A 26,172-nucleotide genomic window follows, 5' to 3' on the forward strand; every position below is an offset into this window, starting at 1 on the left:
ATAAATTCTGGATCTTCTAACGCTCGCCTCAAGCCAGAAGCCTCATTGGAAGTAACACTCTTTTCACATCTGTCTTCGACCTCTTCAAAAACTTCTATAAGTTTCTCACGATTTTCATATACCGAATTAACCGTACGAATATTATAGTTCCATCTAGTGACGGCCACTCTCGGTAATCTTTTATTTACTATTTCTTCTAAAATATCGCATCGATGGGAAGAATTTGAAAAAAACGCTGGGATAGCTGATAGATTATTAAAAAACACTCGCACTTTAGGGTTTTGCGATGCGGCTTTCTGCATAATTAGGTTTAATTGATGGGCATAGCAATGTATAAAATGTGCACTGGGATATTTCTGTTTAATTTGGATTTGAACACCGCTGGTAGAACCGCTCATAACATTTGCACCATCATAAGTTTGCGCTATTAGTTTTTGAGGAGTTTTTAAAATTAACGGATCTATTTCGTTTTCAATGCAGGTTTTTAACCCAGCTGCTGTTTTATCCATAACCCTTAAAAAGCCCCAAAAATTTTCATAAATGGAATCTTCGTAGAAATACCGTAATATCAATACCATTTGACAATTATTTGAGACATCGGTGGTTTCATCGCATTGGATAGATAAAAAGTCGGCCTTTTCAATTTGATGGGAAATTTCTTCCCGACAAACTAGTAGCATACAGTCCAAAATATCATTTTGTATGGTCTTGGAGGTTCCTTTAAACACAGTTGCTTTCTGTAAATGTTCTTTAAGTGTAGCATCCAACTCTGCAGTAAAATCTATCAACTCTCTAAATATTCCTCGATTTTCAGATCCCTCGCTTTCGTCATGACCTCTAAGTGCTAGTTCAAAAGAACCGCAAAATTTTACACAGCTAATAATTCTTTTCAAAATGTGTCGGTTTTTTCTGACTTTATTATTGTGTAGTACTAAAGACTCCCTGTATGCAGAACTCAATTGTGTTAAAATATTGACTTTGCCAAGCAATGCGAACCCTGTGCATGAATTAATATGACCACGAGACGATTCATGTTTTTTTATTTTTGCAGGAAGGTGGTGAAGATCTTTTATCCCTGTTCTTGCCCAATTTCGGTCCATCCCTGATCCGGCATTGTAAAGTAATAAACACGGGAAACAGTACAATAAATTCGAAACGTCACAACCACAAATCCAATTATTTCTTGTATAAATGTCTCTTGAAAAATGGCGGGTGAAACTTCTGTTTTCTGCTTTGCGTTCACTAATTTGCATTAACTTCAAATTTGGCAACGGCCTGCCCAATTCTTTAATTTTTAACTTATCTTCAAGTGGCAGATTGGAAAAGTTCGTATTTAATATATTATGAGCAGTATTCATGATGCTAAAATAAATTCGTTCTAATTAGCCCATGTGTTATAATATGAAAAATATGTGTACTTACGTAATAAGAATAAGTGAAACTTTAAACACTACTACTGCAAACTTTTCCACTGCTTTCGCTTTATTGTTGTCAGAGATAACTGCTTGCAAAGCTTCTTGCCGCGTGCTTTCTTGCTCACTGAGGCCGCTAAAGAAGTGCGGCCAAAATGCAACATCACGCAACGTCTGAAGATGAGTGGGAGTGTTGGTCGACCGTCCTCGATTGCTATGGTTACGTGGCCGCACTTCTCTTGCGCCCAAATATCGTGCGTGCCCTCTCAACGTGGTCTCAACCATCGCCTACGTCCTATAAAGCTATGACAAGCTGGTTGAGCGTCGGAAAAATATCAGACAGTGTTTTTATGTGAATTTCAACAAATTAAAATTAGAATAGAAAATGTTGAAGTTGGTTGTATCAGAATTTTTTAACCAACATTATATCTGGGAGGGCGCGCGGCCATGCGGCCTCAAAAAGGAGCCGCCACTGCGAGAGGCAAAGAGTGTATTCCTGGTTAACTAAATTATCCAAAAAGTATTTATGCGTATATGCCACTTCTGTTCAACGCAGGCGCATATTTTCTAAAGCCAATCAAATAGTAACCGAAAGCAGAAACAGATTAAAATAAAAAAAAATGAAGAAAATCTAGTATTTTTAAATTGTAATAATGATTTATAAAATAAACCATTTTTATTGTTTCGATTGGTCGATTATATTTTATTTTGTATTGTTCTTTTGTTTTGTGAAAATACAGAAGATTTTATTATGTTTAATAAAATCCCAAGTAACCAAGTTTGGACTATTTTTATTAATGTACCGAAAACTATTACCATTACCTTTTAAATACCGATCACTAAATCCACAAATATTGTACTCTAACTGAAAACTAAAAGTAACGAGTATAAAGTACCGGGTATTGATAGTTAAAGTAACGAATCGTTACAAATATTCAAAAGTAACGAAAAGTTACATCTACTCATACATGTCATCATACTGACATGTAAAAGAACAAAAACGCATTTCTCTTCTTCTAAATTAATATTACCTGAAACACAGATCCTAATAATGGCAGGTTTAATGTAGATCCAGGTCTTGGTGGTGGCCACCTCTCAATATTGTAACAAACTGCTTCCAGAGTGACATCACCATTGTCAAAGTATTCAGGAGCTATGAAACCGCATAATTTGCTGAATAGATTGTTGAATGGAAGGAAAGAAAGTATAACAACACTCTAAAAATAAACAATTTAGTTTACTATTCTCCGTTTCAAACATTAGAATCATTATGGTTGTATATTGCAAGCGGGATTGCCATTCTGTGAATTATCATAAATAAATCTTCCTTTAGTATTTCACAGCAGTTAACAGAGATAATCCTCTATAAGTACACTAAGCGCAAGAATATACTGAGGATTTTCATCTCGCCAGACATGTCAACACGCTGCTCACAATTCATCTGACACGTATCACGTATCTGCCATCTTGCCAGGACTCAGTCTCTATGTTCCCAAAACATTCAACCACTAACATTTTTATAAATGCATATTCTAATATTGCATTGCAAGATACCAGACGCATGGAGAAACAGCATAATGATACCAATGTTCAAGAAAGGAGATAAAGAAGACCACAACAATTATTATAGAGGTATAAATCTGCTGAACACCACACTTAAGCTAACCACAAAAGTCCTAACCAACAAAATCAATAAACTAACAACTTTATCAGATGAACAAGGATTCAGATCCGGAAGATCCTGCTTAGACGCCGTATTTGTACTGAGACAAATCACAGAAAAGGCCATTGAGTATAATAACCCAGCATATCTATGTTTTATAGACCTGACAAAGGCTTTCGATCGCATCTAAGTCGAAGACGTCTTACATTTACTGTATAGAAGAAACATACCAATCAATATTATACAAACCATCGAAAACATCTACTTTCATAAGAATACAGGTAAAGATAAATGGAAAACTAACGCAGTTTATACCAGTACAAAGCGGAGTCAGACAAGGTGACTCGTTAAGCCCACTGCTCTTTAATATATCTAATATTGGAAGAAATAATAGAAGCAACACGTAAAGGTCATGGTTACAGAATGGGAAACAAAGAAATCCAAATATTATGTTATGCAGACGACGCCGCAGTAATCGCCGAGACAGAAGATGATCTCCAAAGATTAACACACATCTTCAATACAACAGCCAAGAAATACAATATGATAATATCAGCAGAAAAAACCAAATGTATGACAACATCTAAATAACCCACTACGATGTAAAATCGAAATTGATGGAAAAATAATAAAGCACGAAGCAAGGTTTAGATATCTGGGAATAGATATAACTAGTTACGGAGATGTTGAAGAGGAAGTACGACAATAAAGCTTAAAAGCAAGTAAAGTGGCGGGATCTCTTAATGACACAATCTGGAAGAACAAACACCTAAGACAAGACACAAAAGCAAGAATCTATAAAGCGGCAATTAGACCTATATTGACAGGAAACAGGAGTGGAACGAACACATTAGTAGAATGGCAGAGGATAGGATAGTACGAATAGCACGAGATAAGTCACCAAATGACGAAGAAGTATTGGCAGACCAAGAAAAAGACAGTGCGATAACTTAAACAATTTAAGAGGCTAATATTGAAGAAGAAACAGGCTTTAAAGCCTACATACAAGAAGGAAGAAGAAGAAGAAGATATTCAATATTGAGAATTCTGTTGAGTACTGAATATTAAACCCAAAACTAGTTACCAGTTTTATTGTTTTTCAGTAGATCTACTGATTTTAACTGCAATCTACTGATCTACTGAAAAACTATGTAAATCTACTGAAAAATCTATATGACTTTGGTTATTCTGGAGGAAGTTTGCCAATATTAGGAATAATATTTATAGGTAATTGAATAATAGTTATAGGTAATTGAATGTATGTATATTTTTTTCCTGCGAGTATTCAAATCTAAGGATCCAAGCTTAAATAACGGGAAAGCGATGGATTTTATAACACTAAATACTTGTCAAAATACTTAGAAATACCTATCAAATGAGTTCCAGAAGAAGTTGATAGCATCAAAATTTATACTCCAAAAATTTTCCAAGGTAATATGTCTAAAGTTTTTGATCAGTTTGATAATATGACAGCAATAGCATTAAAACGTAATGGTTTGTATTTTATGAAGAGTAAATTGAAATCAGTTGAGTTATGTGTAAATATGGCAAATAGAAATATGAATAATATGAGTCAAAAGGAAGAATGGCATCGTTTATTAGGTCATGTAAATTTTAAATACTTGAATACTTTGTGTAAAGATAAATTATTGGATGGTATTCCAAATGAAGTAGAATCTGAATTTATGAAGTGTGCAACTTGTATTGAAAATAAAATGCACAATATTTCTTTTAAAAATAATAGAGAAAAGGCTAAAGATATTTTAAAAATTATTCATACTGACCTTTGCGGTCCATTTCAGACAGAGGGTTTTAATGGTGAAAGATACTTTGTTTCTTTTATTGTGATTATAGTAAAATTGCCAAAATATATGTAATGAAATCAAAAGCAGAAGTATATCAGAGCTGTGCGGTACATCTTTTCAATATGATGCAAGTCTTCGAAATGCTGCCCCTTAAATAATATTGAAACTTAACGAAAACTTTTACTTTAAAAACAAAACATACTTTAAATTAAATGAAATATGTATTAACACTACAGTAAGTAGGTAGGCGTAAAAGGACATCGCACACATCTTATGGAAAATATAATGTCACTCAAATTCAATAAAATTTATACGAATAGATTCGTTTTAAATTAACGGTCAAATCTTATCATTGCGCCAACTCTTAATTATGATTAATTACGGCGCAAATTGCAATTAAAGTTTATCGAAATCACATTTTTGGAGTCAGTAAAACTGTCAGTTACAATCACTATTGCTCTGGGTGCTATTCAAAAGAGCTTAAACCCCGCTGGGCCTAAGCGGATTAGTGAAACTAATCCGCTGATTTATGGAGTACCGACAATTTGGGTATTATAAAATAGTTTTTCTCTCTTTAACTTATGTACGTATTCATTTGATTTCAGATTTATTTATATCAATTTCTGCTCTTATTATTGAAAATATGGAGTTGGCGCAATGATAAGATTTGACCGTTAATTTAAAACGAATCTATTCGTATAAATTTTATTGAATTTGAGTGACATTATATTTTCCATAAGATGTGTGCGATGTCCTTTGCTTGCAATGATTTTTAAACGAATCTTTTTTTTCGAATCCTGAGAAACCTAATTAGTATTTTTGAAAGTCCCTGAAAGTCTCTATAATGTTTATTGGAATAGGTGACAGCGTGAAAAAAAAGAGAAAATTGATTGTAATTTTTAGTTTCAAATATCTTATTCAAAAGAAAACTTTTATTTATTCTAAGCGACTTTCGGCCCTCGGTAATAATAATGTAATCTTTCAATCGGCGTTTAAATTTTTCAAAAATATTTATTAGTTTTTTCAGGTTTTGAAAAAAAGTGAATGTATTTAAAAAGCGTTGCAAGCAAATTTTGCGCCTATGCTCTTAAGTAACATTTACAAAAATTATAATTTTACCTTTCTGACTTTAATTTTGGCAAACTCGTCAATCAGATTGGTGTAGTCTAGTGGAGATAGATAGGTGTAGCAGTTAGTGAGAACTCTATTGAAATAAGTGCTAAATTTTTTAGTTTTGTTTGTCTTATGGAGCTTCGTAAACAATTTTTAATTATGAAAAACTTTATTCCCCACTAGCTTCCGAGACAGGGAGTGTTAATAAAATTCTTAGTTTACAACTACATTTGGGTATAAAGAAATTAGGTCATTTTGGCACAAATAGTTCAAAACCTCTAAAGGTTTCATGGAGTATTGTATCATTTGAAATATACCACGCAATTCTTTTAGAATATCATTATATCATCAGATTTTTTTTCTTTTTCTATTGAAAGTATTGAACGAAGATTCATACAATAGTTTTCTAGTGTTTCATCATCTATTTCCCTCAATTTGAAAAAACCATATAAAAATTTTTATTATGAGTTTCTAGAAGCGAAAATCGAACAATCAAATAATTAACGGCAATGTCTAAAATATAGATTAACAAATTTATTTTAAATTTAGTTTCATCTGATAAGGGCTCGTCCACAGATTTTTAGTAGTCAAATAAACGCTTTTTTCTTCTGGCTCGAATTTCATTTTCAGCTAGAAATTCGGAACATATATCAAAATTTTCTGCAATTTCATTAAATTTTCATTTGGTCATTAGCCATATTGTCTGTAACTTTTCATTTTTTCTATAGTTCATGACAGCATTTTTACACAATATGACAATTTTTTTTATTTTACTGATTATACTGCCCCCCTTGTGACGCCGCCTGATGCGACTGCCTCGTCGCATCATAGCATGGCACGGCCCTGGCTTCCGAGACAGGGAGTGTTAATAAAATTCTTAGGCTACGGCTCCACGGGCGAGAAATTGACGCTAGCAGTAGCAGTAAAATGAACTTAAGGTTCCGCGGAACGGAATGGGAATAGCCGAACTGTACCGACTACAGGACTTGTGCGTAGTCGGTTCAGTTCGCCTATTCCCATTCCGTTCCGCGGAACCTTAAGTTCATTTTACTGCTACTGCTAGCGTCAATTTCTCGCCCGTGGAGCCGTACAGTAAGTTTACAACTACATTTGGGTATAAAGAAATAAGGTCATTTTGGCACAAATAGTTCAAAACCTCTAAAGGTTTCATGGAGTATTGTATCATTTGAAATATACCACGCAATTCTTTTAGAATATCATTATATCATCAGATTTTTTTTCTTTTTCTATTGAAAGTATTGAACGAAGATTCATACAATAGTTTTCTAGTGTTTCATCATCTATTTCCCTCAATTTGAAAAAACCATATAAAAAATTTTATTATGAGTTTCTAGAAGCGAAAATCGAACAATCAAAGAATTAACGGCAGTGTCTAAAATATAGATTAACAAATTTATTTTAAATTTAGTTTCATCTGATAAGGGCTCGTCCACAGATTTTTCGTAGTCAAATAAACGCTTTTTTCTTCTGGCTCGAATTTCATTTTCAGCTAGAAATTCGGAACATATATAAAAATTTTCTGCAATTTCATTAAATTTTCATTTGGTCATTAGCCATATTGTCTGTAACTTTTCATTTTTTCTATAGTTCATGACAGCATTTTTACACAATCTGACAATTTTTTTTATTTTACTGATTATACCGCCCCCCTTGTGACGCCGCCTGATGCAACTGCCTCGCCGCATCATAGCATGGCACGGCCCTAAAGTATATGATTGTTTTATTGAATATACGAATGAATGTGAAAATTTAACTGGAAAGAAAATAAAGATTTTACGATGTGACAATGGTAAAGAATATTTAAATGGTAGAATTTATGCACTTGCAAAGGAAAAAGGGATTAAGATTGATCTGTGTCCTCCGTATGTACATCAACTAAATGGAACAGCTGAGCGATTTAACAGAACTACAGAACGATAATGGATATATCGCGCTGTTTATTGACAGAAGCAAATATACACAAAAGATATTGGCCTGAAATAGTATGCGCAGCGGTGTATTTGAAAAACCGTACTTTATCAGACAATAGAGAGATTATCAAGTAAAATTCCATCCATCCGTTATTTTGACACGTAACCGCTATTTTTTTACGGTATAAGTTTTAACGTATTTTAGATTTTAGAGTTATCAAGTGGTAGAATTCCTGCTTCACGTTAGTAGTTGGCAGCTGTCAGTCAAATATCGTATTTGACAGCAAAATAATTAAATTCGTTTAAATTTTTTTCTATTTTTGTTTTCTTTCACCCAAGATACATATATTTTGATGTTTTTTCATTGTTTTGTACAATTTGGATTTCAAATTTTTCTAAAGAAATATGGAAAAGATCTTAGAACACACAATATTACTTGAAGCTAATGACGATGATATAGAATACGTGATACTAAATCACATTTTAAATGATGATAATGTTCGAAATGTACATCCTGTCTTCAATTTCGATACCTTAGAACCTGAACAAGCCAAACAGTATTTTCGATTTGAAAAACAGGCTTGTAAAGCTCGTCCTTTTCGCCATTTTTAATAAATCTGTGTTCATATTGTATGTATTAAATAAAAATTTTTAAAATACAATGTTTTCTACCAAATTTCCAGTAACTCCAAATGTCAAACAGATGGTCAACCAAAACCAAGCCAAGAAAACAAAGACAAAACATCTGTTAACGTACAGAAATAAAATTTCATAACAGAATAGATTACATATTAGAACCACCAGAACTTACATGTCCGAGTCACTCCGAGTCTTGCCGAATTGGTGCGATTCGCTGCTAACGTTACCCGCTAGCTATCCGACCTACCGTAACGGAGCCCGTTAACGTTAAAATCATTTCCGTTATTCATAATTCATACTGCGCATGCTCCAGGGTGTAACGAAAATACAGGGCATAAATTTAATCGCATATTCTGGGACCAAAAATAGTTTGATTGAACCTAACTTACCTTAGTACAAATGTGCATATAAAAAAAGTTACAACCCTTTGAAGTTACAAAATGAAAATCGATTTTTCCAATATATCGAAAACTATTAAAGATTTTTTATTGAAAATGAACATAATATGGCATTCTTATGACAGTAGCATCTTAACAAAAAATTATAGTGAAATTTGGACACCCTATAAAAATTTTATGGGGGTTTAGTTCCTTTAAACCCCCCCAAACTTTTGTGTACGTTCCAATTAAATTATTATTGTAGTACCATTACTTAAACACAAAATTTTTAAAACTTTTTTGGCTATTAGTACTTTTTCGAAAATTCAGATTTTATCGAGATATTTTGAATATTTGTCAAATCCACCACATACAGGGTGTTTGGTAAAGAATGGGCCATAGCTTAACCTTAGGTTCCTGAGGTTAAAATATGCCGATTTAAGCTAACTTACCTTAGTACAAAGTTTATAATAACCGAGATACAGGGTGTCAAAGTTAAATCTTTTTTTTCTTTATTATTGAATATTTCCTGACAGGTATGAGATAACAACATGAAATTCGGTATGTGGGGGTTTTTTGGGTCGAGAAAACTAAATTCCCTACCAAAAATTATGTATTGCCCAGAGGGCGCCACATACGCCTTTCAGCACTAATTTATTACGTTCAATTTTTTTATCCCTCACTCTGTATAATTTTGAGATTAAAATTTTTATTCTACTACTAGTTCTACTTAAAAAAGGTATACTTCTTTCATCTCCCTAAACTCAACAGTTTTCGAGATAAACGCATTTTAAATCTGCGATACACCATCATTTTTAGCATAAAATATCAATGTAGTTACACCCGAAAAATAACTTAAAACCATAAAATTATCCAAAAATGTATCGCAAATAACTTGAAATGGAATTTGCGATGCAATGATATAAATTTGAGAACTGGCACAATTATTATGGTTGTAAGTTATTTTTCGGGTGTAACTACAATTATATTATACTAAAAATGATGGTGTATCGCAGATTTAAAATGAAAACTCTCGAAAACTGTTAAGTTTAGGGAGGTGAAGGAAGTATACCTTTTTTAAGTAGAACTAATAGGAGAATAAAAATTTTAATGGCAAAATTATACAGAGTGAGGGATAAAAAAAATTGAACGTAATAAATGAGTACTGAAAGGCATATGTGGCTCCCTCTGGGCAATACATAATTTTTGGTAGGGAATTTAGTTTTCTCGGCCCAAAAAAACAGGAAATATTCAATAATAAATAAAAAAAAGTTTGACTTTGACACCCTGTATCTCGGTTATTATAAACTTTGTACTAAGGTAAGTTAGCTTAAATCGGCCTATTCTAACCTCAGGAACCTGAGGTTAAGCTATGGCCCATTATTTACCAAACACCCTGTATTTGTATACGGTTAAGTACGATTATGGAGACTTGGTAATAGTATGAAAATTTATGTATGATTTACATTTTTAGGTATATTTTGAACCGTATTAAAAAAGAAGCCATTTCTCGATAAAAGTTGCCTTCTCGAAAAAATACAAAGAGGCAAAAAGTTTTAAAAACATTTTGTTTAACTAATGGTATCGCAGTCATAGTTTAATTGAAGCGTACACAAACATTTGGGAGGTTTAAAGGAACAAAACCCCCATAGAATTTTTATGTAAACATATTAAAAAAGAAGCCACAACTCGATAAAAAATGCCTTATCGAAAAAATATTAAGAGCCAAAAAAGTTTTAAAAATATTGAATTTAACTAATGGTACCACAATAATAATTTAATTGGAACGTACAGAAAAGTTTGGGGGGGTTTAAGGGAACAAAACCCCCATAAATTTTTTATGGAAAGCACAAATTTCACTATAATTTTTCTTTAAGATGCTCCTGCCATAAGAATGCCACATATCCATTTTCAATAAAAAATCTCTAATAGTTTTCGATATATTCGAAAAAATCGATTTTAACTTAAAAGGGCTATAACTTTTTTTATGTGCATATTTGTACTAAGGTAAGTTAGGTTCATTCGAACTATTTTTGGTCCCAGAATATGTGATTTAATTTATGACCTGTATTTTTGTTACACCCTGTATATCGTTGAAGAAAATGTTAAATGTATAGGTTTGGATTTTGTTGAATCAGATAATGATAAAAATGATGAACATTCTGAAAATGAATCAATAGATGAAACTTTTGTAAATAGAAATGAAAATTTAAATGAACGTATGGATGATACCGAAAATGAACATGAGTTAAGTAAGTCTCAAAGAGACAAAAATCCTCCAAAGAAATTTGATGATTATTATGTGTATAATAGTAGTACTTTTGTAAATATGTGTAGAACTGATATACCACATACATTTGAGGAGGCGATGAATTCTGATGAAAGTAAGTATTGGGAAAAGGCTATGGATAAGGAGATTGATAGTTTGAATAAAAATAAAACTTGGAAATTGGTTGAAAATGTTGAAAATAAAAAGTTTTGGATGTTAAATGGGTATATACTAAAAAGTCTGATGATAATTATAAAGCTAGATTGGTTGTAAGAGGTTTTCAGCAAACAAATGAAATTGATGATATTTATTCACCTGTTGCTAAGATGCAGTCATTAAAAATTTTATTGTCATATTGTTGTCAAATGGGCCTAGTAATTGAACAAATAGATGTTGAAACAGCTTTTTTAAATGGTAAAGTAATTTCTGAAGTTTATATTAAACAACCTGAAGGGTATGAAGATGGTTCAAATAAAGTTTGTAAATTGGTTAAAGCTTTGTATGGTTTAAAAGAAAGTCCAAGGGCATGGTACTAATGCCTAGATAGATTTTTAATCGAAATGGGTTTTAAAAGGAGTGAGATTGACCCTTGCTTATATGTTAATAAAAGTAAATGATATTGTTTATTTATTGATATATGTTGATGATTTATTAATTTGTAGTAAAAATTTAACTGAAATTAAAAAGATTAAAATTTTATTGTCAGAGAAATTTAAGATGAAAGATCTTGGAAATATTAAAGAGTATTTGGGTATCACAGTTAATTATAACTCTTGCAGTCAGGAAATGGAATTAAACCAAACTAAATATATTGAGTCATTAAGCAAAAAGTATGATTTGGAAAATAGTAAATTGCATAATACTCTTATGGAAGTAAATTTAAAGGTAGATAAATCTGATGTTTGTGAAAGAAATATTAAATATAGAAATTTGATTGGTGTTTTATTGTATATAAGTTCGGCAACAAGGTCTGATGTAAGTTTTTCTGTTAATTATTTGAGTAGATTCCAAAATTGTTATAATGGAAGACATTTTAAATATGCTTTGCGGATTTTGAAATATTTGTATTTAACTAAAGATTTAAAATTGTCTTATAAGAAAAATGAAAATGTAACTATTATTGATTGTTATGTAGATGCCGATTGGGCAGGTGACCATTTAGACAGAAAATCTACAACTGGTTATGTAATTAGATTATTTGGTAATGTAATTTATTGGAAATCAAAAAAGCAAAAGAGTGTAACAAAAGCTTCGACTTTTGCAGAGTATGTAGCATTGTCGGAAGCAGTAAGTGAGTTAATATTTGTAAAAGAGTTAAGATTTTTTGATGTAAAACTAGAAAAACCGATCGATATTTACGAAGATAATTCTGGGGCATTAAGTATTGCAAAATATGGAAATTTTACAAAGAATTCAAAGCACGTGGAAGTTCATTATCAATATGTTCATGAGTATGTTAAAGAAAATGTTATTAATGCAATTAAGGTAGATTCAGATGATAATATTGCTGATATTTTTACGAAGTCCTTGTGCCGAGAAAAATTTGAAAAGTTTCGATCTATGTTAGATTTGAAAAATCATTTATGTAAATACAATATAAATGTAAGGAGGCGTGTTAGGAATTACATCTTATATTGTAGGTATGTGTGTAGTGTTGAAATATACCTATAGCACAGTATAAAGAGGGATATCTCTCTTTATACTGTGCCTATAGTAGGTAGCATGATACCATAAATTTAGGAGATATGACACCAAAGTGTTTGAAATTCGTTCGGTTCTGCGCATGACGTCAATACGTGACTAGTAAGCGGCGCCAATTTGAAATAACCTATGGATAACATGAAGAGTGGAAGCATTCTGGTAACAAAATTACGGATTATTTATGTTAAATTTCTTTTTACGAAACGTAGTGATAAAGTAATGGATATAAACTTTTGTGAATTATGGATATATTGAAGATAAAATAGGCCAATGTGCACTTAAAATAGTGATATTTTCATTAAAATTATTATCACACTAACGTAATTATGACATTCACTGAATACAATGAGAAAAACCTTATTAATACCGACTAAATTTTAATACTTTCCGTTATTAAAAAGGTTTTTCGCATCTACATCAGTCCCCTCTTTGAGAGAATGTGGAATCTTATTTTCGTTAGAGGTTTGGTCATCACATCTGTAACTTGTTCTGCAGTGGAAATTTGTGTGAAGGCTTTTTGTTTGATCACAATTTCTTAGGTTATATCTTCTTGTTTCCATATCTACCGATTCTTATATGGTCATCTTCACCATTCTGTGATATTATTTCAGTATCGATCTCATTTTGTTCTAATTGAGAAATAGCTATATAATGATCGTTTCTGACAACCAATTTTTCCAAATGTTTAACCTGTTGGCTGTTATACAGGGTGTTTGGTAAAGAATGGGCCATAGCTTAACCTCAGGTTCCTGAGATTAAAATAGGCCGATTTAAGCTAACTTACCTTAGTACAAAGTTTATAATAACCGAGATACAAGGTGTCAAAGTTAACCTTTTTTTTTATTTATTATTGAATATTTTCTGACAGGTATGAGATAACAACATGAAATTTGGTACGTGGGGGGTTTTTTGGGTCGAGAAAACTAAATTCCCTACCAAAAATTATGTATTGCCCAGAGGGCACCACATACGCCTTTCAGCACTCATTTATTACGTTCAATTTTTTTTATCCCTCACTCCGTATAATTTTGACGTAAAAATTTTTATTTTCCTATTAGTTTTACTTAAAAAAGGTATACTTCTTTTATCTCCCTAAACTCAACCGTTTTCGAGATAAACGCATTTTAAATCTGCGATACACCATCATTTTTAGCATAATATCATTGTACACTCGGATGCAAAATTAAACGGACACCTTAAAAATGGGTAATTTTTGATGTCTCGCAATTCCTAAACCTGTTGTCCGATTTAAGTGATTTTTTAATATGTTATAGCCTTATTCTTTAACAATACCGTTTTAATAATATTGTTGCTAAACAGGTAAATTTTCATTGTATACGAGGTGTACCAATGAAACTGTGTTTTTTTCTTAAACTTCGCATCACCCTGTGGAATATTCTAGCATTTACAAAATACTGAAATTGAAATCTAACTATAGCCTCATGTTTTCCAAACATTTTGCTTTTTGGTTCATTCGCGTACACTGGACCATAAAAAAGTTAGGTACTTTAAGAACTAGCCAGATTTTTCCTCAATACAGGGTCTTTTTAAATAAGTATGGCAACCTTTAAAGGGTAATTCTGCATGAAAAAATAATGACAGTTTGCTTTATAAACGGTATGTCCGCAAATGCTTTGTTTCTGAGATAGGCGGTGTTGAAATTTTTCTTACAAACTGATGATTTATTTATTGCTTTAAAACTGGTTGAGATATGCAAATGAAATTTGGTGGGTTTTAAGACGTAAATATTGCACATTTTTTGACATACAACTAAGAATTTAATATTCACCATTGGCGCGCATACGGGTAATATGACAGCTCATATTACGCGTATGCGCGCCAATGGTGAATATTAAATTCTTAGTTGTATGTCAAAAGTTGTATAATAACTACGTCTTAAAACCCACCAAATTTCATTTGCATATCTCAACCGGTTTTAAAGCAATAAATAAATCGTCCGTTTATAACAAAAATTTCAACACCCTCTATCTTAGAAATTAAGCATTTGCGGACATAGGTTTATAAAGCAAACTGTCATTATTTTCTCATGTAGAATAACTCCATAAAGTTTGCCATGCTTATTTAAAAACATACTGTTTTGATAAAAAACATGGCTAACTGTTAAAGTACCTAACTTTTTAACGGTCCAACATAAGCGAATGACTCAAAAAACAGAATGTTGAGAAAACATGAGGCTATATTTGGGTTTAAATTTGAGTATTTTGTAAATGTTAGAATACTCCACAAGGCGATGCGAAATTTTAGAAAAAAACACAGCTTCATTGGTACACCCGGTATACAATGAAAATTTACCTGTTTAGCAACAATATTATTGGAACGATATTGTTGAAGAATAAGGCTATAACATATTAAAAAATCACTCAAATCGGACAACAGGTTTAGGAATTGCGAGACATCAAAAATTACCCATTTTTAAGGTGTCCGGTTAATTTTGCACCCGAGTGTAGTTCCACCCGAAAAATAACTTAAAACCATAAAAATTGTGCCAGTTTTCAAATTTGTCATTGCATCGCAAATTCCATTTGAAGAAATTTGCGATACATTTTTGGATGAAAGATGAAAGAACTATACCTTTTTTAAGTAAAACTAATGGAGAATAAAAATTTTACTGTCAAAATTATACAGAGTGAGGGATAAAAAAATTGAACGTACTAAATGAGTGCTGAAAGGCGTATGTGGTGCCCCCTGGGAAATACATAATCTTTGGTAGGGAATTTAGTTTTCTCGACCCAAAAAATCCACACATGCAAAATTTCATGTTGTTATCTCATACCTGTCAGGAAATATTCAATAATAAATAAATAAAAAGTTTAACTTTGACACCCGGTATCTCGGTTATTATAAACTTTGTACTAAGGTAAGTTAGCTTAAATCGGCCTATTTTAACCTCAGGAACCTGAGGTTAAGCTAGGTTAAGCTATGGCCCATTCTTTACCAAGCACCCTGTATAAATAGCAGAAACAAACAACAACAAATGACAAAAATGTCGAGATCGTCACGTATTGACGTCACTTGACATTTGACAGGAGCTGCGTGGTGTCATATCTTCGGTTTCATTATATCATGAGTAGGCAGTGTGTACAGTTGTACAGTGTCGAGCGCGCACAGTGTGCAGGGTCGCGCAAGCGTAATAGATAGTCGGAAGAGAGACATGAAGGAGTACACATCGAACATGGCAACAAGAAGCATCGCGTAGTGTAAAGTTAGCATGTAGTGTATAGGAAATAAAGTTCTTTGAAACTAAAGCCGTTGACATTAAAAACTCGATACACAATCCCTCTTAACAAAAATATATGGAGTGTACAAAGTCGAATCAACATGAGAACCTGAAGGTAGACAACCACACCTACGAATAAGCCTCCACTTTCCCCTACAGTCAATGTTCTCTTGGTCCAATTTATAATTGTTCAATTACTACTCCAAGTTTAATAAGGATATGAGCCCAGTCACATATTATCGACACCCCCATCAAACAACGTTGTAACTCATTTTTAGCGATCTTACAGGAGAGGCAAAAGACGAAAACTTAAATTTTTAAAAATTTGTAGCGAAATGGTTAGACTCTTTTACACTAATGCGATATGATATTTATAACATAATAAGGGATTACTGTGAGATGTATGTTTTGTAATTTTATTAACTATTGAAAATCTTGAGTTTGATTGAGATACAACCTTAAGAGTAAACATGATTCTTCGTAGAAAAAAGTTGTAACTTGCCTAACAACCATTTTACACTCTCCGTGTTAATTATCTTTACAGTTTTACTATTAAAAGGTTGTATGTTTTGAGTCATCGGCAATATAGATAGGAAAAATTAGTTTTTATGGTATATTTAAACAAAATATCAACTCATAGTTTTCACAACTTGAATACTCTGGGCTAATTAGCAAAATACAAGGAAAAATTATTGTATTAATAATATAGGTATGCAAAGTCCGCAGATAGTGTGCTACTTTTTTTATAAACAAAATGGCGCCCGAAAATCGTGTTTTTTTCAATTTTTGCTCTATAACTCCAAAGATTTTAACTTTACACCAAAAACACCCAGATAAAAATTCACCGCAATTAAATTCTGCATAGAGACGTGTTTTTCCCGATTCACTTCGACGAAAACTTTCCCCGGAAAAAGCGGGTTTTTCCAACAAAATCTTTAATATTCAACTAAAATTTTAGATAAGTAATTGTTAATCAATAATTATATAACTTGGTAATGTAAAAGCCCTTGTTGTATAGATTATAATTCCAGAAGCCGATGGAAATTGAATGAACAGTTTAGCAACAATTGAATTGTTAATTAAAAATTTACGGTCGCTATAATAACGACAATAATTAAGGTGCATAAGAATAACTATGTTTTTTTCATAAGAAGCCACTATACCTATCTAATGTACTTTACAGAATTGAAATTGGAATATTTAAGCGGCCTCAGGAATATTTTAAAATTATAAACAATTTTTTGGCTTATAAACAAATAGAATATCTCGGGAAATATTAAACTAAATTAAATTGTGAAAACGGTATTCGAAAAACAGCGGCAGGCCGCTTCTTTTAAAAGAAAAATCGTTTAATTATAACGAGTGGTTCCTGAGATACAACCGGTCAAAGTTGACCGGAATTTACGGCAAAGATATAAACAATAGGATCATAACACCGTTTTATTTTTGTCCTCATTCTCCACACCAATTTTCATATCTTTAAAATGCTCATAACATATATTATTATAATAAAAACTATCGATAATACGTGTGAAAATTGCCAAAAATAGCAAAATTCCAATCAAAAATTAAGTTGGAGAAAATGTAACCCTCAAAGTTCAAAATCGGTATACGTTAAAAAAATGCATTTTCCCGGCTTCCCATGGAGCAATTTCCTACATTCTTTTTTGTTCCCTAATAACTCGAGCAGAGCCATCGAACTAACGCATTATTAAATGTCAAACTTGCTTTTGTTTTGTTATAATAGATTAATTTATTTATAAGAACAGAAAACTACATATTTTTCCCGTTGTAGGCTTTTTTTAGATAAACTTACTACAAGTGTATCTTTTAAAGTTAAAAACATAAATATTCTCATTTGAAAGCTGTATAACTATTTAAACAATCATTATTTAAACCAATTAAAATTTTGTGTTATAATAAATAAATTAATTTATTATAACAAAACAAAAGCAAGTTTGACATTTAATAATGCGTTAGTTCGATGGCTCTACTCGAGTTACTGGGGAACAAAAAAAGAATGAAGAAAATTGCTCCATGGGAAGCCGAGAAAATGCAATTTTTTAACGTATACCGATTTTGAACTTTGAGGGTTACATTTTCTCCAACCTAATTTTTGATTGGAATTTTGCTATTTTTGGCAATTTTCACACGTATTATCGATAGTTGTTATTATAATAATATATGTTATGAGTATTTTAAGGATATGAAAATTGGTGTGGAGAAAGAGGACAAAAATAAAAAGGTGATGGTTTGAAAATTATGATCCTATTGTTTATATCCTTGCGCAAATTCCGGTCAACTTTGATCGGTTGTATCTCAGGAACTACTCATCATAATTAAACTTTTTTTCTTTTAAAAGAAGCGTCCTGCCGCTGTTTTTCGAATACCGTTTTTACAATTTAATTTAATTTAATATTTCCCGAGATATTCTATTTGTTTATAAGACAAAAAATTCTTTATAATTTTAAAATATTCCTGAGGCCGCTTAAATAGTCCAATTTCAATTCTGTAAAGTACATTAGATACGTATAGTGTCTTTTTATGAAAAAATCATAGTTATTCTTACGCATCATAATTATTGTCGTTATTGTAGCGACCGTAAATTTGTAATTAACAATTCAATTGTTGCTAAACTGTTCATTCAATTTCCATCTTCTTCTGGAATTAGAATCTATACGAAAAGGGCTTTTACATTACCAAGTTATTTAATTATTCATTAACAATTACTTATCTAAAAGTTTAGTTGAAAATTAAAGATTTTGTTGGAAAAACCCGCTTTTTCCGGGGAAAGTTTTCGTCAACATAAATCGGAAAAAACACGTCTCTATGCAGAATTTAATTGCGGTGAATTTTTATTTGAGTGTTTTTGGTGTAAAGTTAAAATCTTTGGAGTTAGAGAGCAAAAATTGAAAAAAAAACACGATTTTCGGGCGCTATTTTGTTTATAAAAAAAGTAGCACACTATCTGCGGACTTTGCATACCTATATTATTAATATATACAATCATTAGATTCGATTCCAGCAATAACATTGCTGGTAAATAACTTTTCCCAAAAATGGCCTATTCTCCGATAATCAGCCCAGACTATAATTGGAAATTATAAATTTTACAATAACAATAATATTCTATCACTATGAAGAAAACATGTTATAAAATATTTCAAATTTTTCGCATTTCTTTTGCGTATCTGTAAATATTTAAGTTTAGACCATTTTGCTTTATTACTTTACTCTTTTACTATTAACATCTACTTCAAAATTAACATGTGTGTCCTTAAATAGGTTAAAATTTAGAATTTGCTTCTGATTTATTTCGGTTACGGATTAAGGCTTGCCTAATGCTTTGGCACATCGTATCATGGTTATCCATTGGTCTGGAGCATATACGACTTGTTTTTTCCGTTTTTCTATAAGGGCATGCATTGAATCACCCTCGTTTTGGAATGTGCTATTTCAAAAAATACATGTGTAATGTTAATATTAAACTTTTTTACTACGTAGAAGTACATAGCAAAATCTATTCTATATTATTTATTTTGTCCACCGCAACTATTAAAGAGGAAAAAAGTCCGTAAATCCTTTTTTATTTACATTTCGATAAATTGACTAATGAGATGCACCAATATGTTTAATTACTTTATAAATTAAACATATGTGCCACAAAGTTATAACTCATTTAAAAACCTTGTTAATCGTCAAGTATAAAGAAAGTAAATATTTAACATAGGGAGTATCCAGTGTTACTGCCTTTTTCACGCTAAAATGGCATACGTAACTTAAAATACAACTTCTTATTGGCCAAACTGTTGAGAATTAAACTATGTCGTTTATATTGATGTGTCCGCAATTTTTTGCTGAATTCGCCTATGTTGAAATCTGAAAATAGATGTAACTTGAGTTACAACCTTGTTCGATAGGGTGTCGTTATGTGACTAAACTTGGGAGTAGTAATTAAAAAAGACAATCTGTAGTTAACTTGTAATTGTAATTTTGTATGTATATTAGACACTTATTATTCAATTGTGGCAATTTGCTATAAGTGTGTTGTTTACAATTTTTGTAATAAAAGATATTTTGAATTTGAATTTGAAAAAACTTTGACTGTACCAAATGGTACAACAATTTGTACCAAATTTGATAAAATTCCCCACATTATATTAAAGAACTTTTTAATAATCATAAAAAGAAGAAAAGAGTGAAAAATACTACATATAACTAATAAACGCTCACCTTTTGGAAATATCCTCTTGGTAAACTAACATCTTTGACTTGTCTGAAATACACATACCCCCAATAATAGGACCCGTCTACCTGCAAGGCAGTAGGACATTTGGCATTGTAGTTATGATGTTCATTTCGAAGATTTTTCGTACCCTGATTATTCTGGAGCCTTATAATAAAATTGGTGTCTCCCATGCATCCTGAATTTGAGTCTGGAAATGCTAGGTAACATACATTTGAGATTTCCTGTTTTGTAAGATTGACGTGTCTGGGAAAAACATTCTAGAAAAAGAAAAATTAATCAGAAGTTATGACTTGTTACATTTTAAAGGCTGTATTTTAAATGAGCACCAAATAATTATTGAGCCTCAACATTACCTACCAAGTTTTATACTGTGTCTCCAAAGTAATATTTGGCAACCAATAAAGTAAACGTGCGCCAAAGCACCTCAACTAGAAATAAACTTTACGAACACCTGAAAGGTTAATGAAGCTGACATAAATATTTAATCCACACCTAAAGTACAAATACATTCTTCTTCTTTTGGCATCATATCCCTGGATGGGTCTTTGATTATCTGGCTATATCCTTCCACCCAAATCTCTCTTGTGCCCTTCTTCTCCATTATCTTACATTCATGGTTTTCAGGTCGTCTTCCACGTCATCCAACCATCTGGTTTTGGGCCTTCTTTTTTGCCTTCCTCGGCTTCCATTGTAATATTTTCTTTGTTGTTTTTGCATCTTCATTTTTCTGTACATGTCCCAGCCATGACAGTCTTTGACTTTTCACAAATCTTACAATATCATAACCTTCATTCAATTCATTAACCTCGTCGTATCTCCTGATTCTCCATGTACTTCATGTCTCTCCATGTCTTCCTCTTGCACCGGGCCATATACTTTTCTCAGTATTTTTCTCTCGAATAGGACCGAGTTAGGCTTCATCTTTTTTTGTCATCACACAGGTTTCACAACCGTAGGTTACTATGGTTCTAATCAATGTTCTGTAGATAGTCATTTTGGTTCTTTTGTCTAATAATTTGATGTCATCAATCTTTTATTAGCATAGTATGTACAATTCCCGCTGGAAATACATGCATTAATTTCGCTACTTATGGAATTCTTCTGACTGATTTCTGTGCCCAGATATGTGAAGGCATCCACACGTGCAATAGTATAGTTGTCTATTGTGATATTATTTTCATTGCCAGGTGTTCTTTTGACGGTTATGTACAGTGCACAGATTGTAAAGGTGCCGGTGGGGGATGGCGTCTATGCGAAGTATTAGTCGGTGTACTCAGAATCATTATTTCGAATACTTTCTCTCTCATACACCAACTATAATACTGCTTATAGACGCCATTCCCCACCGGCACCTTTAGAATCTGTGCACTGTACTTTGTTTTTGTTTCGTTTATTTTAAGCCCTCTATTTCTTGCTTTCTATTTCATGCTTTAGGATCAATTTCATTGACGCTTCCATTAGTCATGGCTTGTTCCTACTAATGATAGCGACATTGTCTGCAAATGCAGTAATTTGTACTGTTTTGGTGTTTATATGGCTGATTACATTGGTTTTTCTGTTGACTGACTCAAGAACTAGGTGGAACAGTATGGTTGATAGAGCATCTCCCTGGCTCACTCCCATGTTGATGTCAAACAGGGGAGTCAGTTCTCCTCCAGTACTCTGACTAGGGCTTAAACCCTGCAACGTCATTTTTATGAGGCTGATATATTTCTTAGGTACCTATACCTAGATTACAAATGTCTTCCAGCATTTTGTCTTTTTTAAAGTCTAAAGCTTAAAAGCTTCTTTAAAGTCTATACAGGGTGCGCCAAACCTCTGGTTTTCTTTGATTACGGCTAAACTATAAGATATACAAAAAAATGTTTATAACAAAACTAATCTGTATCAAAGACGTCTATAATTTAAAATTATTTTCGATTATACAGGGTGAGTCAGAACGACGGTATGAACCAAAATTGCATTTTTTTTAAATGGAACACCCTATAAATTAAATCATTTTTGCATATATTATTTAAAAATATGAAAAATTTATATAAGGTGTTATAGGCCTAAAGTTAACAATTTTCGAAATATTTACATTTTTATTGAGAAAAATGGTAATACTTATAGGGTTGTGGATTATGTTTCCAAGCTAATAAGAATTTAAGTGATAGGTCAAAGTTTTTATAACATAGTGTTATTTTTAAATAATTTAATATCTTTTACTTTTAGCCATAAAATATACAGTGTGATCACTATTTACAAATACAAAAGTTTCTCATTTTTTTTAAATGGGACACCCTGTATATTAGTTTTGCATTTTGTAGTAAATATTACAACCTTTCTTTTGGTTTAGTTGTATGTACCTAGCAAGTTTAGTTTTGTAGATATTTTTAAAAAACTATAGATATTACGTTTTTGCGGATTTTTTATTAAAAAATCTTTTACAAAAAAAAAAAATTATAATCTGGTTTTAGAAACATGCACTAAAATATCAAATATGAAAATAAAAACGTAATTAAAGATTAAAATAAATCGTATGCTAGTACAATTTAATTAAATTTAATAACTTTAAATTATTTTACAAAAAATATTTTACCATACTTATGAATATATAAATTAGTTACTAAATTAAATAAACAACCAAATTTTAAATCTTCCTTAGTAATTTTTCTACCACAGCAACTTTTCTGTGCCAAATTAATTGTTAGTTATATTGTATTTACGAGTAAGATCAGTTAAACTTTTAATTTACCTTTTAAATTTACTTACATCTTGAGAACATAACAATATAAAGTATGCTTTGAAACAAATGAATGTTAAATGTATCAGCCAAATTATTTATAAATAGTATTTACTGGTGTCACAAAAGGTGGTAATACATTTGTAGTTGAAATTTTTGTAACAATTTTTTATATTTTAAATTTTAATTTTTCAACTAAACAATTGGTGGGTATGACATTTGTTTTGGGCGAAACCATTAGAAATTATTACCAGATTTTGTGACACAAATAGGTAGATACTATTTACTTCTTAATATACTTCTATAATAACGTTCATTTGTTTCAAAGCATACTTTATACTTAATACGTTCTCAAGATGTAGGTAAATTAAAAAAATATTAACTGATCTTACTCGTAAATACAATATACCTAACAATAAATTTGGTACATGAAAGTTGCTGTGGTAGAAAAATTACTAGGGTAGATTTAAAATTTGGTTGTTTATTTAATTTAGTTACTAATTTATGCATTCATTAGTATGGTAAAATATTTTTTGTAAAATAATTTAAAGTCATTAAATTCAATTGAATTGTACTAGCATACGATTTATTTTAATCTTTAATTACGTTTTTATTTTCATATTTGATATTTTAGTGCATGTTTCTAAAACCAGATTATAATTATTTTTTTTTGTAAAAGATTTTTTAATAAAAAATCCGCAAAAACGTAATATCTATAGTTCTTTTTTAAATCTACAAAACTAAACATACTAGGTACATACAACCTTATACCAAAAGAAAGGCTGTAATATTTACTACAAAATGCAAAACTAATATACAGGGTGTCCCATTTTAAAAAAATGAGAAAATTTTGTATTTGCAAATAGTGATCACACTGTATATTTTATGGCTAAAAGTAAAAGATATTAAATTATTTAAAAATAACACTATATTATAAAAACTTTGACATATTACTTAAATTCTTATTACCTTGAAAACATAATCCACAACCCTATAAATATTACCATTTTTCTCAATAAAATTGTAAATATTTCGAAAATTATTAACTTTAGGCCTATAAGACCTTAAACAAATTTTTCATATTTTTAAATAGTATATTCAAAAATGATTTAATATATAGGGTGTTCCATTTAAAAAAATGCAACTTTGGTTCATACCGTCGTTCTGACTCATCCTGTATAATCGAAAATAATTTTAAATTATAGACGTTTTTGATACACATTAGTTTTGTTATAAACATTTTTTGTATATCTCATAGTTTAGCCGTAATAAAAAAAAACCAGAGGTTTGGCGCACCCTGTATACATATTATATAGTTCTATATAATTTTCTATATATGTAATTGTTTCTTTCGTTTTATATGTAAAAAAAAATAAAGTTAAATTTGTATATTAGGTTACCTATTTGAAATAAAGATATCTATCTATCTATATCTATCTATCTTATATAGTTAGTTCTATGTCGTATTCTTAAGCTTTTTCTTGTATTGTTCTTAGAATGAATATATTATCCTGTAGTGGCTCTATTTGGTCTGAATCCATTTTGCTAATCACCAATTATTATATTTTCAGAGTATTCTAACAATCTATTATAGATTATACCAGAAAGAATTTTGTATATTACATTTAGCAATGTAATTGGCCTATAATTCTGGCATTCCCTCTTACCTCGGTAAAGTTATACATGAACATTGAAAATATTAAATAATCTCCAAAATTAATGAGTGATATCCAATAAAAGTCGTTTTTTAATTATTGTTTCCGAAATGGTAACTAATGCTCAAACAAATATAAACTGCAAACTACACAGTTTCAAAGCAGCTAACTGTGACTTTAAGACAATGGACTGATGCCTACCAGTGGGCTAAAATGCCTAAGAAGGTGTCCAAAAAACATGTTTAAAAGACAAAACTCATTTTAGAATTCCGAGTGGGGATGCATGTGGATAATTACAATTTTTCGAGGAGTCATGAACCAAATTTGATGATTACAAGATACAGTGTTTTAGTGAATGGGAGGTGCCTTTGCTGAAGAAAAAAGATGACTGGGTGTAAGGTACTTGTAATTGTCCAATGTTCACGAAAGAATATATGTGCAAATATGTTCTTGGAATACATTAGATGTAATTATAGATTTATTCCGAGTTATATTTTACAAAAAATATTTATGTAGTTTATCATTGAGTTTAGTTGTCTTTCCAGAGATATGGAAGAAAAGTTATATTACCCCAGTCCATAAAGATGGTAATAGAGAAAATATTGAAAACTAACGAGCCATATCTAAAATTTCAGTTTTTGCTAAACCTTTTGAAGGGATTGTAGCTGCAAAACTTGGTCCGTTATTGAATCCTACTTTAATGTCCGACCAACATGGGTTCATTCTGGGACATTATACTACTACCAATCTTTTAGTTTTAGAAGAATTGGATGTTGGATGCTTTTGAACAGTAGGATCAGGTTGATGTCATTTATACTGACTTCTCCAAAGCATTTGATATAGTGAATCATACTGTCCTAACCTCTAAACTATATAATGCTGGTTTACATGGAAGATTATTAAACTGGATGGAGAGCTACCTCACTGATAGAACTCAAGTTGTAAAAATCGATCAATTTTTATCATCTAACAATGTAACTTCTGGCGTTGCTGATGATCTAAAACAGGGGTTCTCAATCTGTGGTACATGTACCACTGGTGGTACATATCATTATTTGGGGTGGTACACAAAACACAAAAACACAGCCAAAATTCAGCACATTTATAGTTAGTTAGATTACCTAGCTCGACAGATATTTCAGTTAGGTGGTACCAAGAATAATTTTAAAAGGATTTGGTGGTACATGACGCAAAAACATTGAAAACCACTGATCTAAAAATTTATAGAGTAATAAAAAATTCCAATGACTGTAGTTTATTACAGAATGATTTGAGTAGATTATTGGATTGTTTTGACTTAAATGCTTTGAATTGAATTGAAATAAATGTAAGGTAATGAGATTTTTTAGAAACAAACATCCAATCTCACTTGAATACCATATTGGACCGAATATT

General features: G+C 31.2%; 1 protein-coding gene across 2 annotated transcripts in view; it reads right to left on the reverse strand.

The window, feature by feature from the left end:
* The window catches only part of LOC126893171 (protein DENND6A), a 115,477-nt gene that overhangs the window by 75,094 nt on the left and 14,211 nt on the right, over positions 1–26,172 (reverse strand). Inside the window, exons 2-3 of one of the 2 annotated variants that reach the window (XM_050663122.1) lie at positions 20,382–20,654; positions 2,444–2,629 (exon numbers count right to left, since the gene is read on the reverse strand). In XM_050663122.1, the coding sequence (XP_050519079.1) occupies positions 2,444–2,629; positions 20,382–20,654 (459 nt within the window). The remainder of the gene's footprint in view (positions 1–2,443; positions 2,630–20,381; positions 20,655–26,172) is intronic. The other variant, XM_050663124.1, reaches the window with a different exon arrangement.

The sequence above is a fragment of the Diabrotica virgifera genome, chromosome 10 (assembly GCF_917563875.1).
Source record: "Diabrotica virgifera virgifera chromosome 10, PGI_DIABVI_V3a".
Lineage (NCBI taxonomy): Eukaryota > Metazoa > Arthropoda > Insecta > Coleoptera > Chrysomelidae > Diabrotica > Diabrotica virgifera.